At 37.5% G+C, this 15,723-nt stretch overlaps 1 protein-coding gene across 7 annotated transcripts in view; it reads left to right on the top strand.

Annotated features, from left to right (window-relative positions):
* Psd3 (pleckstrin and Sec7 domain containing 3) overlaps positions 1-15,723 on the top strand; it is a 338,007-nt gene that overhangs the window by 245,174 nt on the left and 77,110 nt on the right. For 6 of the 7 annotated variants that reach the window (XM_070016552.1, XM_070016554.1, XM_070016556.1 and 3 more), the window contains one exon: positions 14,238-14,281. In XM_070016552.1, the coding sequence (XP_069872653.1) occupies positions 14,238-14,281 (44 nt within the window). Of the gene's footprint in view, positions 1-5,132; positions 5,215-14,237; positions 14,282-15,723 lie in introns of those variants that run through there. The other variant, XM_070016557.1, reaches the window with a different exon arrangement.

Here is a 15,723-nt window from a genome sequence, read left to right as displayed (position 1 = left end):
AACAATTATGTCATAGTGGTAGCTCACACCTTTAATCCCAGCTTTTTGGATGGCCGGGCAGATTCAGGAAGATCAGGGTTTGAGGCTACCTCGTGCCAAAGGTTAGTGAGTCCTTATCTCAAAGACCAAACCACACTCTGTTTGGTAGCATGCATCTGTAATCATAGCTTGTGGGAGGCAGAAATAGGAGGAGAGAAGTCTAAGGCCAGCCTGGGCAAAAGTCATACATACCCTATGTGAAAATTATGGCAAAGAGAGTTTGGGTAGAGCTCCTGCTTAGCAGCTATGAGTTCCTTAGTTTAAAGCACAGTGCTGCCAAAAATAAACAAAAAAGCCAAGTAGGTATTAGATATAACCCTGGCATATGAGAGAACCATGAAAGAGGTGTCTTTCACAAAGTAAGGCTGTTCGTGAAAAGAAAATTATTTCCAGAGCTCTATTTTTTCTTACATTGGCTCTCCTATCTGCACACCACACTATTTGTGGTGTGATACCGCCAGACTGACATATCCCAGTACCTTATGTGATTTTTATGGAGGAGAGACTTGAACTACGTTGTTCAGATTGTATCGCTATCAGTAGCTGTGTATCCCTCTTAAGACTTGAGTCAGACTTGGCCCAGAATAAAAGCTTTGCTTCCTTTTGTTTGTTTTTCACTTTCCAGAGTTAACCTAAAACAACTTAGGCATTTGTATTATTCTTTGTTTCAATTCCTTCTCATACCTTTCTACGCTTCACATCTGACCCAACCCTAACTTGTTGCTGTGAATCTGAGATTAGATGTACAAATGAATTTTGTGGTATGACTATTGAATTGCCTCCTTCATTCAACACGAGCTGGGCAAAACTTGTTGCATCTTGAATGTAGTTCAAAGCAGATCTCCCCCTCCCAATGTAAAGTGTTGACAGTGGTATGCTTGGTTGGTTTGAGAATCTCTATAAATAACTCAATACCACCTTCATTCTCATTCTGTTGCCCTGTAAATTGATTGTGTGCACTCTTTCAGAACTTCTATTGTTGTAAATAATAATAATGCTGGCCCATACTATCTTACCTGTCACACTAGTGTGAATCCTCATGTCAGAAAGGAAAAAGGAACATCTATAAACTCTTCATAGGAGTTAAAGAAGAAAAGAAGACTTGTATTTTGAAGATAATCATTTTTGAAGATTAGAAAGGTTAGAGGGAAATGTATGGCAACTAGCTAACTCACATTTTTCAAGATGATCCCTTGCCCCTAGTATAGCCGTAGATTCTAATAGATATTCAGAAAATGTATTTTATTTATTTGTATATTACTATGAAGAAACCATTAGTAGCTAAGTATAAGATAGCATCCTCCTCAATAATTGTTGATGAAGTTACTATCTTTAATTTTAATTCACATCCTTTTATTTTTTTCTGATTCAAGCATATTTTTTATTTCTTAGAAATACCCTCTAGAGTGTTCTGATGATGTAATTCTGTCAAGTGTGATCTGAATGCACAGATCATCTGATTTCAGTATAATTTGATTTTTCTTATCAAGTACTCTGCCACTGAGCCACTTTTCCACCCCTTTTTGTATTGGTTATTTTCAAGATAGGGTCTCCCTGTATGTCCGGGAAGCCACAATCCTCCACTCTCCATCTTGAGCCACTATGCTTGGCTCTGGGGCCCTGTCTTCATAACCTGGCTGTTCTCATGACATGCGGTTGGTTGTAGCTTACAGTTAAGTTTTAGAATATTAAGCACCAACCATGACACTGGAGGTATAAATATATTCAGTATTGCCAAATTTAGCTTTGGTGAAAGTTTGCTTGATTCCATTGTCAAACAAGATGTCAATCTAAATTCATGCATTCAGGTATACAGTTTATTGGGGTCAACTTCAACTCTACAACTCAGAAATCCTAGAGCCCCAATAGCTCATAACAAGGGCCTTAATGAGTAGTGAACTTTTTATTACAGTTATGTGCTAAGATCTTCCAACATGTACACAGACTGGTGGAGCTGGGTTTCTACTAAGCTAGACCTAACAAACATCCTGGTACAGAAAAATGCTTCAGAAGCAGCAACTCTTTATCTTCAACTCATGTTGATTTGTGACACTTGCCTTCCTTAGTAGGCTTTCTTAAAAAACAAGCAAACTAAGCCCAGTGCCAGTGGCTCATGCCACCTACCTAATTAGGAAATGGAGATTTGAGGATATAGTTCAAAATTAGCCCAGGCAGGAAAGTCTATGAAATTCTTATCTTCATTTAGCCACCAGAAAACCAGAAGTAGTGCTGTGGCTCCAGTGGTAGAGCTCTTACCTTGAACTGAAGAGCTGAGGGACAGTGCCCAGGCCCAGAGTTCAGGCCCCACGACTGCTCCCCACCCCTCAAAAAAATAAAAAATAAAGAACCCCAGAAAACCAGGCCAACTAGTCGGCTTTCCAGAATACTTGCATTTTGATGGGGTAGTGTTTTGAGGGGCTGTTTGTGCCTCATCAACCTCCTGCTATGATCTCTTAGACTATAATTAAATGCTATTTAGATACAGTTCACTCTTAAAATGAGTCTTAAGCTTTACACTTTAAGGGAACAATATGTTCTTATTTCTGTGCCCTCAAAAACTCCACTATAATTTTGACAGTAGAATGCTCGAGGTCCTCACAGACACAGATGATGAGAGATGTCCTCAAGATGTCAGGAAAACTGAATGATTGGGAGCAGATAGGCTTGTTAACTCTTGGCACTCTTGGAAAAAGCTGAACTCCAGGTGTCCGAAGACCACTATGCTATGGAGGAAAGTGGCAGGCTGGCTAGGCCCACAAAACACAGGACTGGCCCAGGGTTGGACTGTCCCGGCCACCTCTGAGGGCAGCCACACAAAACAAGAAGAACCCTTTTTTAAAGGCTGTGAAATTAGTGATTGGATCTTCCCTCTAGATACCTAAGCTCTCCTAATTTCCTACTAGTTTCTATTCTTTTTCTGTGCTGAGTTAAACCTGGAGGCTTTGGACTTAGATCAGGCTCAATTGAAGCCTGCAGCGAGATCCCCGCATAGAAAATAGCAGCATTGAGTGAAAAGTATACACATTTCACCAAGGAAGTCCCTGCCCTCTCTCCCTTCACATGTACTTAATAGAGCTGGAGACTTGGTGTCCACTGAAGCAGGAGGATTAACAGCACAGAGGAGGGGCTGTCTTCAGGCTGGAGATGTAGGGAAGTTCCAGGACTGCGGCGATGCTGAGATAGAACCAGACCCTTCAGATGAGAGTGCAAGTTGAGGTTCTGGCAGTGTTATGGCTGAACACCTGGAGGATGCAGCTCCGTGGAGAGGAGCGCCATGGTTCTGTTAGATAGTGAATCAGCGTAGGTTCCTAGGAAACTGGACAACAACAAAAAGAGGTGGTGATTTACATCCTAGAAAACATAAGATCACAAAATAGCACAGTGTGGCAAGGGGAACCCCTTAGTTCAGCCCCTTAGTTCATGAATCAGATCCATATACATACATATATGTATATATACACATATATATCTCAAAATGTAGGCTCTAAACATTGATGACCCTCCAAACTGGTGATAAAACTGTAATAAGAGATTAGGAGAAAGGAGAGAGTAATGATGTATATGGGGAGAGTGGATGAGAAACAGCTAAATGCTTTTTTCAGAATTCCTCAGTAGTTAGTAGTTATATTAAAATAGAAAAACCCAAAGTGAGTTGGAAGAGGTACCCTTAGACAGCAAGACTCAGAGATGAAAATTAGAGATTGCTATTTTCATTATATGCCTTTTTGTCATTTAAATTATAGAAGAAACATTCATATGTTGCTTAGTAAAGGCTTTTACAAAACCAGCAGGAGGAAAGGATAGCATCTATAGGTCCATGTTAGAAGTAATTAATTCCAGTGCCTAGAATGATTTGTGTTTTGTGATGATAGACTTGATGTTAATAAGATAATGATAATTGCAATTTCTATTACACAAAGAGTGAGTGTGACTCCCTTTGCATTTTGTTGCTAGTTGCTGTTTCAGTCTGTACTGAAATGTTTAAGGAGCTGGAACCCCCCCCCCCCAAATACTAGTTTTTAGACTAAGATTGTCCATGTTATTTGTGATAGAATAACAATGTTAGCAGTATAGTATTTCAAAATTTTTATTCTTGGTAAAATGAATAAAAGAAAGCTGTTAATTCTGTTACCCCTCAGAACGTCTTTAAAAAAAACTTTTCTTATTTTGCAACTTAAAACTAGCCACTAAACTAGATTATTTAATTTGGCTGTATTGATTGTTTTGGATAAAATCTATTTCCTTTTGGGTTGTCTTCATTGCTTTGTCTAGTGCATGGAATTGACAGGGAACAAATGCCAGACCCAGTGTTCTTTCTAAATGTCACAGTCCTTTAGGGGTTGTTTTTTAGAGTCCATTTATTAAAAAGGAGTCAGCTTTTGTTGCCTGACAAGTTTTGTTAACTAAGCATTATCTTCATTACCATGACTGTAATAATTAAGGTAATTGATCATTCTCTCAGGTATTTAAAAATATTGCATATAATTTATAAAGTCATTTGATATTTACTTTTTTTTTTTGTCAGTTGTGGGGCTTGAACTCTGTGCCTGGGCTCTGTTCCTCAGCTCTTCAGCTCAAGACTAGCATTCTACCACTTGAGCCACAGCACCACTTCTGGTTTTCTGAGTGGTTCATTGGAGATAAGAGTCTCACAGACTTTCTTGCACAGGCTGACTTTGAACCTCTATCCTTAGATCTCAGCCTACTGAGTAGTTAGGATTCAGGTGTGAGCCACCATGCCTGGCAAAATTTACTTTTGAAGATCTCAGGTGGTAAAGCATTCTTCTTCCTCCTCCTCTTCCTCCTCCTCCTCCTCCTCTCTTCTTCTTCTTCTTCTTCTTTCTTCTTCTTTCTTCTTCTTTCTTCTTTCTTCTTCATCTTTCTTCTTCTTTCTTCCTTCTTCTTCCTTCTTCTTCTTCCTTCTTCTTTCTTCTTTTCTTCTTCTTCATTCTTCTTCTTCTTTTTTAAATGGAACATGCCTGCACTTCTCAACAATTAAAATTTATCAAGGTAAGAAGTCTCACAACAGATTATAATAAATCCAATCCAGAATCTTCTTTGAAAATGCATGTTATATTTTCTTTTTTTACCAGAATGGATTAACTATCCAGTTTTATACAAGTTTTTGATAAAGAAATGAACAAAGAGTTTCACTGGATATCATATAAGAAATTATTTTTAATCACCAAATAACTATGAAGACAATGAATTTGGGAACCATGATTATTACACAGACCAGATAACCATTACATATGCTGAAGAATATTTGGAAATTAGCCTTTCACCTCATATATGGAAGAAGATGCTTTACTGAGACTGTTAACTGCATAATTTTTCCCATGTTTGAAGAAAGGGTTCTTTCATAATAAAAGCTGCTGTCTTTCTATCTATATTTCGGTGAGTTAAGTGAGAATGTCACTTCTGACTGGATTACACACCTTCTGGAGAAGGTTTTGACAAAGTCATGGCAAGTCCACTTAGGGAAGAATATGAGGAGAGAGTAAAATACTGGATTAGGGTTGAAAGCCCTGTCTGTCCTTTGCATAGCTTACCCTGCCCACCCTGCTCTGCCATGCCGACCTGGATCTATTTTTTCAAGCCTAGCAGCTCATTTGCCAGGAGCTGCCCACTTCTCCTGCCTTTGCATGGCTTCTTTGCTGTTTACTCCTTGCATTTCCATTCAGGCCTGGCAAGCCAGGCTAACTCTACTCTTTGAGATACTTTATTTTAATCATCTTACAATAATTATCTAGAAAAATTCAGTTGTTTCTTATTCTTTATTTTCTGTTGGAACATTACTGAAATCTTAATTCTTCATGATGTTTATCAAATTCTCAGTGTTCAGACTAATGCCAAGTTGCTGGTAGGACCTAGTAAGTAATTACTGGCAGGATATACAAATGTATGACACTGTGGTGTTTGTTACTGTTTGGTGGTTTGTTTCTTTACTTGTCCTGGAGCTTGAACTCAGGGCCTGGTTGCTGTCCCTGAGCTTTTTTGCTCAAAGCTAATATTCTCCCACTTGAGCTACAGCTCCATTTCTGGCTTTTTTGATGGTTGATTATAGATTGAGCTGCTTGGGCTATCTTTGAAACTCCGATCCTCAGATCTCAGCCTCCTGAGTAGCTAGGATTATAGGCATGAGCCACCAGCACCGCACTGAATGAGTAGTGGGTTTTGTTTTTTGTTTTTGTTTTTTGTTGGTATGGGCCTGAACTCTGGGCCTGGGTGCTGTCCCTCAGCTCTTTAGCTCAAGGCTAGCACTCTGCCACTTTAACCACAGCACCACTTCTGGCCTTTTCTGCTTATGTGGTACTGAGGAATCAGACCCAGGGCCTCCTGTGTGCAAGGCAAACACTCTATCATTGAGCTACCTTCCCAGCCCTGAATGAGTGGTTTTAAGAATAAATTTATTTATACTATTAGATGTGTTGTATCTGTTAATCTGTTCATGTTGTAAACATAAATTATAGCTTTCTCGTAATTGCAAAAGTATTTCCTTTTGATATATGAGCTGCATTTGTTGTGGTCACTGTACAGTAGGGTTAATACAATAAAGATTAATTAAGCAGGGGATACTACGTGGGTAGTTGTAGCAGACACATTATAAAGACTCAGTGATGTGTTAAAGGATATTTTATAATCTGTTGATTTAATTTGTATGCAGTATCATCATGTTTTTCTAGCTATGGACTTAGGATCATATAATCTTTCTCTATGCAAACATTGTTGTAAAATAAGCAACAGGTCCCAAATTGATGTTCTATTAAGTTTTTCTTCTACAACAGAAAAGCACTTAGTACTGCAAAATTTAACAACATTAGTTTCTATTTGAAACATGCATATACATTTGTGTAAATATTGTATATATGTGACAGTTCTGTTGTGATTAGGAAAGTTAAAAGCACTTACTACATTTAGAATAGGCCTATCTTCAGATCCAAACCTCTCTATGGCTTTTGGCAGTTTGTTAACCTTTATCAACATTACTCAGAGCATTTCAGTTGTGGAGATCACAACCCCTCTCTCATGCAGTTGTTATAAGGGTTTAGTGAGATTAACTGAAAGCTAAGTAGTTGTCTCAGAACCTTCAATAGTGTAGCCTCATAATAGGCCTATTATTGTTGGTATTAGATATTGTGAAATGCCAAGAACATTGTCAAAAAGGCAGAAGAAATGTCATCCAGTAAAACATCAAATATTCGGACATTTTTTAATTGTCTATACCATAAGCCAGGATGTTACTGTACCTACTTAATGCTTCTTGTTTTCTTCCCTATAGTGTTCTAACCACATCTTTGTGTTGAGTTTTAAAACTAGTATATTTGTTTTCTAACAGATGTGTTTGCATGACTCACAGTGTTTTTGTTGCTCTTTGGGTTAGCATGCTTGAAAGATTGCTAGTTTTGGATATCTGGGCTACTTCTGGGAAAAGGAGTAGGAACTAACAGTAGTAGGGTTGCATTCCCATCTATCTGGGTACTAGCTACCACTCTTTCTGGCCCATTCACATCATCTCTGAAGTCTGTCTCTGGCCTTCTTGACTTACGTTTCTTGCCTAATCCTACAGGTATTTGAATTATTATAATCCTTATTCTGTATTTTGGTGGTGAACTGACATTTGGATTTGACAATCAGACCAGTTCATTCAGAAATGTTTACCATTTTAACAAGGAGATTTCCTTTCATTACATAAGGGTTTTTGAAATTAATTTTCCCATGTCCCCTATGAACTTGTAAAGATTGGTTTATTGGTAGTTAGTTAAATATTCTTGTGATTGCTGTTTGAGTTTGTAAATGCTCCATTACAACTCAAGGTTAAGTATTTAGGGCATAGATTTTGGCTGTATTTACATAATGGCTAGGCAATAACAACAACAAAAAATTGGAGTGTAAGGTGGAAAAACACAAACCACATCTAGGCATATACCTATCACCCTAAATAAGAGCCAAGAGAAGATGTTCACAAGATGGCTATGTCATCATTAATGAATTGTGCTCTCATAAATTTGGATACAGGAAATTGTCTAGTAGTTACAGGGACACAGGCTATGGGGAATTAGTTTCCAGAAACTTGTCTTGAGTGTATACTTCTTTCTCTAAAATGGATCCCTTGTAAATATTGTCATGATCAAGGAGTCAGGATCTTACCTCCTTTGTGTCTCTGCTTCATGGTTGCCTTCTATCACTAAAGTGAAAGAAAGAGAGAGAGAGGAAAGTAAGAGAGGGAGAGAGGGAGTGAAGGGAATGGAAAGGGATAAAAGGGGAAAAGAAAAGAGATACTCACCCATAATCTTATTTTGTCCATTGCATGGGCATTAAAAACCTCCAGAGGTGCAGAGAAAATCATCAGTTCTGCATACTAGTTTGGAAGAAGCTTTCTTTAGCAAGTGACTGCATGTCCTTTTTGTATTCTTAAACAAGAAAATAGAACTCAAAGTATCTTGAGTATTTTTCTAAGAAGTTTGACATTCAGCTTCATTTTTGTTAGCCAGTGTCTTTTTCTTTGATATCATTACCAGAATGGTGTTTGATTTTATTATTCTAAGCAACTATATGAAAAAATTACATTTGAAAAAGGGAGCCATAGGAATGTAATTCTTCAAATATCTACTGTGGTCCATGTCAGTTTCACTACAAATGGAAGCTCTGGTATACCTTTATTTTTTCATAATGATTAATGATTATGGAGAAAAACATTCCTTAGAATGTAGAGATAATTTAAGTAAAATACATGAAATTTATCCACTATGCAAAATGTTCTTCTGCAAAGACAGAGAAACTCATGGTTACACAATGTGGAGTAATGGGTAAAAACTTCAGAGAGCTTTGTGTGGGCTGCCTGTGATGGTGGTAGGTTCTGAATAAGATTGCATTTTATCATCCTTGAGAAGCAATCAAAAATGAGGAACAAAGACTTAAAAGCAACTGTAGACCAAAATGCCTTGATCTCTCTGTAATTTAAGCAATTTCCTTTACTTTCTCATTCCTAAAATTGATGATCTTCAAATGGATGAAGAATCATTTTGTCCTGTTTAGTGTCAGTGGAGAGGTATCAGATTGTTCTCTAGTTCCTGGGTTGAGTTGCAGGAATTTCAGTTTTGAACAGATCGGTAAACGCACATAGCAATGAGTTTTAACCAGGGCTTCATCTGAGAGTCACACATGAAGCATTTTGGATTAACTCGTGTGCAGATTCCTCAGGGAGCTGGCTCAATAGCTCTGGAGAACAGAATGGTCGTCGGTATTTTTAAAAGTTCCTTGGCTGGACCTGTTGCAACAATGAGAAGTACAAAATGTCATGTCAAAACCAACTTTACAATGTCGGTGTGTGGGGGGGGAGGGGGGTATAATTGGGTGGGGGGAGGGGGGAGGCTGGGAAGGGAGGTGAAGGGTAAACAAAGGAGGAGGCTGCAATGCTTGGTAAGAAATGTATGCATTATCCTGCCCATGTAATTGTAGCCCCTCTGTACAGTATGTTCTCAAATAAAATAAAATTAAAAAAAAAAAAGTTCCTTGGCTGATTTGGCTGATTTTTGTGTTTGTCTTCGTCTTTCAGATGAAACTACCATTGTGAAAGATAGTTTGTCTAGTAACTGATTCTGGAGATTCTAAAAATCAACCTGTATGATCTTTCTTTGTTCAGACATATCTTCCTTTTACTTATACCAGTTCCTATGACTGCTGTAACCAGTTTTTGCAGACTTCTTGTCTAAAAAGAACAGGAATTTATTCTCTGACAATTTTGGAGGCTGGAAATCTGAAATTAAGGTATTGACAGTGCTAAACACCTCAAAAGGCTCTGGAGGACAATCTGTTCCTGGCTGTTTCTAACATCTGGATGTGGCGGCATACTATGCCTTATTCTAACCACTCCTTCAACTGACATCACTTCTGCTTTTTTTTTATTATTATTTTATTGTTAAGATGTTGTACAGAGGGGTTACAGTTACATCACTTCTGCTTTTTAAAATTAGAAACACTTGGGATTGAGTTTAGGACTCACCCACAACACTTCCCACTCAAACTCTAGCTTAATCATTGTACCTTTAATAATCTTGCCAGATCAGAAGGTTCCCGGGACCAAGAACTGAGCATCTTTGGTATCTGTTGTTCAGGTTCCACTTCAGTTTGTTGCCTCATTTGCCACTACATAGTTCTCTCAACATATCCTATCATTGGGAAATGGTACAAAGGGACCAACCTGCCAGAACCGTGTTCATCCATAATGTTTATTCTGTCCTTTTAGCGGGACCAGATAACGCAGAACAACACGATGGCCATTTTCTGGCCACATCCTACACTTCTACTCAGACAGACAATTTCTTTGCCCCTAAGTGGACCGAGAATATAGAACTTTGAGCATTCCCATTGTCCTCAATATCTCAAGCCGGTGTCCTAGGAACAGGGACTCTGTGTAAAGCTCATCATTTAAGAATAGAATCTTGAGGTGACTAGCATTATTTGAATGAATTCTCGGAGAGGCATAGCCTTCTTACCTTCTCTTGTCCAGGCATATGCAACACTGCAAAGTTTCGTCTTCCAAGGAAAGAATGGAGTTAGTTGATAGTTAACATGAAGAGAAAGGGCTGGAGATGCTGTAACTCAGTGGAAGAAAAGGCTCTGAGATTGATTCCTAGAGAAACATATAAATAAACACATAAACAATGTTTATTCCTGAGTCAGTTTGTGGGAAAATATCTCTGAGTTTAAGAGCCATTAATTGACATTGGGCTTCATGTTTCTTTGTTATGGAAAGCAAGCTTTGTTCCCTCTGAGTTTTGAAATCCCATTGTTTTTCTACCATTATCATTAGGAAGTAGAAGTGAAGAGGGATCTGTGCCTACACACTTTGAAAAGATGGCCCGAGATTAAGGAGACTCATGAAATTATGAACGCTTAAATTAGGGGATGGTCAATATCCAGCGATCTTATGTGTGCTATCACTTAACGTTTTCTAGTAGCTAAATGACTCTCTACACATTGGGAATGTTATGAATTCCAAAATGGTTGTGGTTAGTTTACTGCTACGCCTCACTGACAAACACAACCAGCACCCTTGACTTCAGAGACCTAGTCGTAGTACCTCTTATCTGGCACTTGGACTAGTCCAGTGGCCAATAGATGATTTAAACTTCAATGAGAATTTCTATGTAGGTCTTTTCATGTTGGAAAGAACAGTGTGTTTTCTCTCTTTTTAGAGACATAAGACATGAGTATGAATAGCTATTGCTTATAGTGGGCAGTTAGTTGTGATGTAGAGAAACAAAACTTGGAAATGTTTGGAGTGGAAGCAAGAAATAGGAGGGGGAGGCTAAATTCCTGCATCCCTGAAGGCAGCTCCATTCATACTTTTTTTTTTCTGATTTGGTTGCGTAAAGTATTAGGTCCTATTCTTAAATTATTTAAGAGCTTATGAATTTGATATTTGAATGAAATAAAAAGAAGTCTTAATCATAAATGGGATATTAGTTTGTGAAGTCAGAGTAAGCTTGATCAAAAGTTATATAGATTCTTTTATCAGGGTTGGAAGAAAGATAACAGAACAAAGAAGCTAAAGGTTCAGATTGAGAAGCCCTCATCTAAATTGAGGCCAGGAATGTTTAAGATTTTAATGAATCTCAGATTTAGAGAATTTTTTTTGTTCACATTAGCTTACTTTGAGAATGGGACTTTATTTTTTTCAACTACACATTCTATTCATACAGCCAGAAGGCAAATGCATGGAACAAAGGCTTTTGGTTTTTAATTTTGATTTTCAGGTTTTTGGCACAGGTCTTGCCATGTAGTTAAGGCTGGGTTTGAACTGACTAGCTCCAGCTGCTCTCCCATACGCCGTGCTTCAGTTTTCCCAATGCTGGATTTGGGGTGTGTGTCACTACAACCAGCTTGAAGTAAAGTTTTATTGTGGAATTTTCTGCTTGGGGCATTGTGTTGATATTTAAAAGTTTTGAATTTGTAATACTGCAGACTTCATTTTTTTTTTTTTTTTTTTTTTTTTTTTTTGTCGGTCGTGGGGCTTGAAGTCTGGGCCTGGGCTCTGTCCCTCAGCTCTTCAGCTCAAGGTGAGCGCTCTACCACTTGAGCTACAGCGCCACTTCCGGTTTTCTGGAAGGAGTCTCACGGTCTTTCCTGCCCGGGCTGGCTTTGAACCGAGATCCTCAGATCTCAGCCTCCTGAGTAGCTAGGATTACAGGCGTGAGCCACCAGCGCCCGGCCAGACTTCATATTTTTGAATTAGTGAGCTCATCCCATTCTGACAAGACTGGTTGGAGTGAAACAACATGTGATACATAGACCATGGTTTCTAGACTGACCAAAAAAAGAAAGTGATGCCCATTGAAGAGGAGATAAAAAGAAATCCAATGTATTTAGTTCTTACCTGGGCTAATTAGTTGAAAGGATATGCAGCCAGGATGAGGACATGTAAGTGCTAGACAAATTCACAGAGCATCTTCTGTTTCAGGAAATAATGAGTTATCATAAAGTGCTACACAGAATCAGTGAAATTTGTAATCTGATGATTAAAAAGAATAAGCCTTTAGTTTTGGCATGCTACCTAAGATACCTATTTTACATTATATATACAAGAGGAGAACTTAACCTGCAATGTAACAGGAAAGTCTATTGAATTAGACAAGATATATTATCAATAGGCCTTTGTAAGATATCTGGCTGACTAAATAGCAAGTAGTTATAGTTCAAAACTCCATTTCTTATACTCATTACCTTACTTGTGTAATTGTAACCCCACTGTACAGAATCTTTATAATAAATATATACTAAATATATTAAATATACTAAATATATACTAAAAACTCTGTTTCTCTTTAATAAAAAATTCTCAAGGACAAAACAATTTAGAAAAGAATTGTAGGGCAGAACTGAATGTATTAAAATTAGATGCTTAGATATTTCCAGACTACCTTTATGAACTCCATTTTAAGAATTTTTGCCACATTGTGAATTACTCTGGCTAACACTATTAGCCTGAAAGGATTACCCAAAACAAAACAAAAAACCCTATCGTGATCTGTCTCTTTTCAGTTGTAGTTTCTCAGTCCAGTGTTAGTTTTCTGAGACCCACTGCTCTTGGATAAATGATCTGCTTCCTAAGATGTTGCCTGTATTGTAGGTGGGTTCTTCAAAAGAATATCCAATTTATAGTATGATCTTTATACCTCAGTTTAATCTTTGTTTTCATTCTTTGTTCTCATTGTTTGCGGACATGTACTTTTCCATGTCCCATGTGGATAAAATATGTCCTTGGTTGTATTTATGCCATAGTTATTCAGTGGTTAAATTGACTATTTCAGCCATCCTGTGCAATGTCTACAAATCTGCTAGGAGATCCTATGCCTTCAGCCTCTACAAAGTCCAAGTGCTCCACTGAGGAAACTGTTTAAACATCATCATATAGTATGATAGTTATTCTTTGCATAATGTAATTTTCTATTGTGGATTTACATAATAGAATACTTTTTTTATTTTTTTATTTTATTCAAAAGTTAAAGCATTTTCCTTTGTAGTAGTTGTAGTAGAGAAAGTTGATTGAGAAGACCTTATGTACAATCCTGAAATGGAGAGAATTGGGGAAGCCGGTCTTTTGTGACAGGACTGTCACTGTTATCAAGGCTCTATCTCCTTGACCACACCCACCCACACATCCCAATGTAACACTCACTTAAACAGAATTATGATATTGGAGTAATGTAAACTACCAAAGGCATTGCTTTAGGAACCCTAAAACTATCTAAAATGCTTTTCTGTATCTAATTTCAGTCTTCTTTCCATGTAACGTACTCATTCAGTTGCCATTCAGTTGTATTTTTTCCATTAGTGAGGGAGTTATCAGACCGACCAGCTCCAAATTAATCAAACTGTGACTTTTTTGAATGAGAAGTATTTTCCAGTCTAATTTTAATCCTATCCTAATTATCCTGTGATGAAACGTAACATACAGATTTTACTCTGTCCAGATATCTGCTAGTGCAGGTCTCCTCACTTGCACTCATTTACCTACCCAGAAGCATGGTGCCAGCCTGACAAGGGGCTTTAGTTCTGCTTGTGCAGATAACCAGACTCTGAAGAGTGGGGGAGTTGCTTATGGGCTTATTCAAGCCTTTTGGCTTTGTTTAGTGAATTTAACATATGGAATAGAATGAAAAGAATAACTCATTCTTATTTTCTTTCTACAGGCTCTGTACAATTCAATCAAGAATGAGAAACTTGAATGGGCAGTGTAAGTATGCTGGATGTCAGTTTTTTAATAATTAATTGCTCCCTTTTTTCTTTATGCCTTGGAGGTGATTTCAGAAAAGGATTAAGTATGTATCCTCAATTCTCATTTTACACCTAGTATCTTACTGTCTTTGTGCAAAACCTAAGGTAGCTCTAAGTAGCCTTTTTTTTCTTGTTACCTAGAATACTGTTTTTGTTTTTCTGCTTTCAATCTTATTACTGTGTCTGTAGGCCATTAGTTATATTTTAATGTGCATAGATAATGAGTCACAATAAAATAAGTTTCTGCAGGTAGATAAGCTTGAGAAATGGTAGAGCAAATAAAGCTATTTTTTTTTATTTTGGCTCATATTAGTTATAGGGGGCATGCAACCATGTTGATACTGTATTTTCATTAATTTTAACCCTCTGTCACACTCCCTATGTGACTCCCTCTCCCGAAATAGTACCTCCAACAGGTTTACTTATTTTGTTTCCATAAGTATAAATAATCTTTCCAACAGTGTTAACCTTGCCTTGCACAAGTTCCCACCACCCACAGTCTCTCTTTCCTCCCGTTCCTCTATATCTATCGATAGCTATAGATACAAGATATCTATATCCCATTCCCCTCATCTGTATTTTTAATATGTTAACAGTTTTCCATCCTCACCTCTCCCCTTAAGTAGTCTCTTAACTTGATTTATGTTCTGTATTTAACCATATAAGTAATGATATATACATGTATACATATATGTATTTATACAGCTAAAAGACATGCATACATATAGGCAGTTATCTGTCTCTCTATGCATGTCTTTCAGATCTAATTGATACATAGAGTGAAAACATGGTATTTTGATTTTTGAGCTTGTCTTATCTTGCTTAATATGACCTCTATTTGCATGTTTTCCTAAAATAACATGATTTTGTGTTATTTATGGATATGTTGATAAGCTTGAGAAATAAATAATGGAGTAAATAAAGAGGGCTGACATTAGAAATCATTGGTAGAGAGAACACACTACGGAACAAGTACTAAAATCATAAAACCCAATTCTCTATTGGAGAACCTGTCCTACATATCTCTATGACATGCATCATGTAAGCCTTGGTGTTCCTGTTGTCACTGCTGTTTGCTGGACTACACACCTCCCTGGCATGGCAAGTGCTGCCAGTTCTAATAGTAATGATATCACTACCAATTTTGTAGTGTATACAGAGGATATTATTGGTTCAGTTATTCTATGCTTGGAGAAGGTACATTGGATATAAGAGAATAAAAGGAACTAATGCCATTGTACAGAAGATTAACCATGACCTTGAGGGAAATTTTGGGCTGAAGAATTAATATCACTTGAAAATTTGCTAGCAGGAAATTATATTGAACTTTGATAAATCTCCTGGACTTTGGTGTTTTGAGGAAAAAACATTTGAAGATTTAGAACTAGAGAAGACTCCCTC

Source organism: Dipodomys merriami, unplaced genomic scaffold (genome assembly GCF_024711535.1).
Source record: "Dipodomys merriami isolate MVZ:Mamm:240054 unplaced genomic scaffold, mDipMer1.0.p SCAF_12, whole genome shotgun sequence".
NCBI lineage: Eukaryota > Metazoa > Chordata > Mammalia > Rodentia > Heteromyidae > Dipodomys > Dipodomys merriami.
The sequence above is the reverse complement of the archived record's forward strand: the minus strand, read 5'-3'. Positions and strand labels throughout refer to the sequence as shown.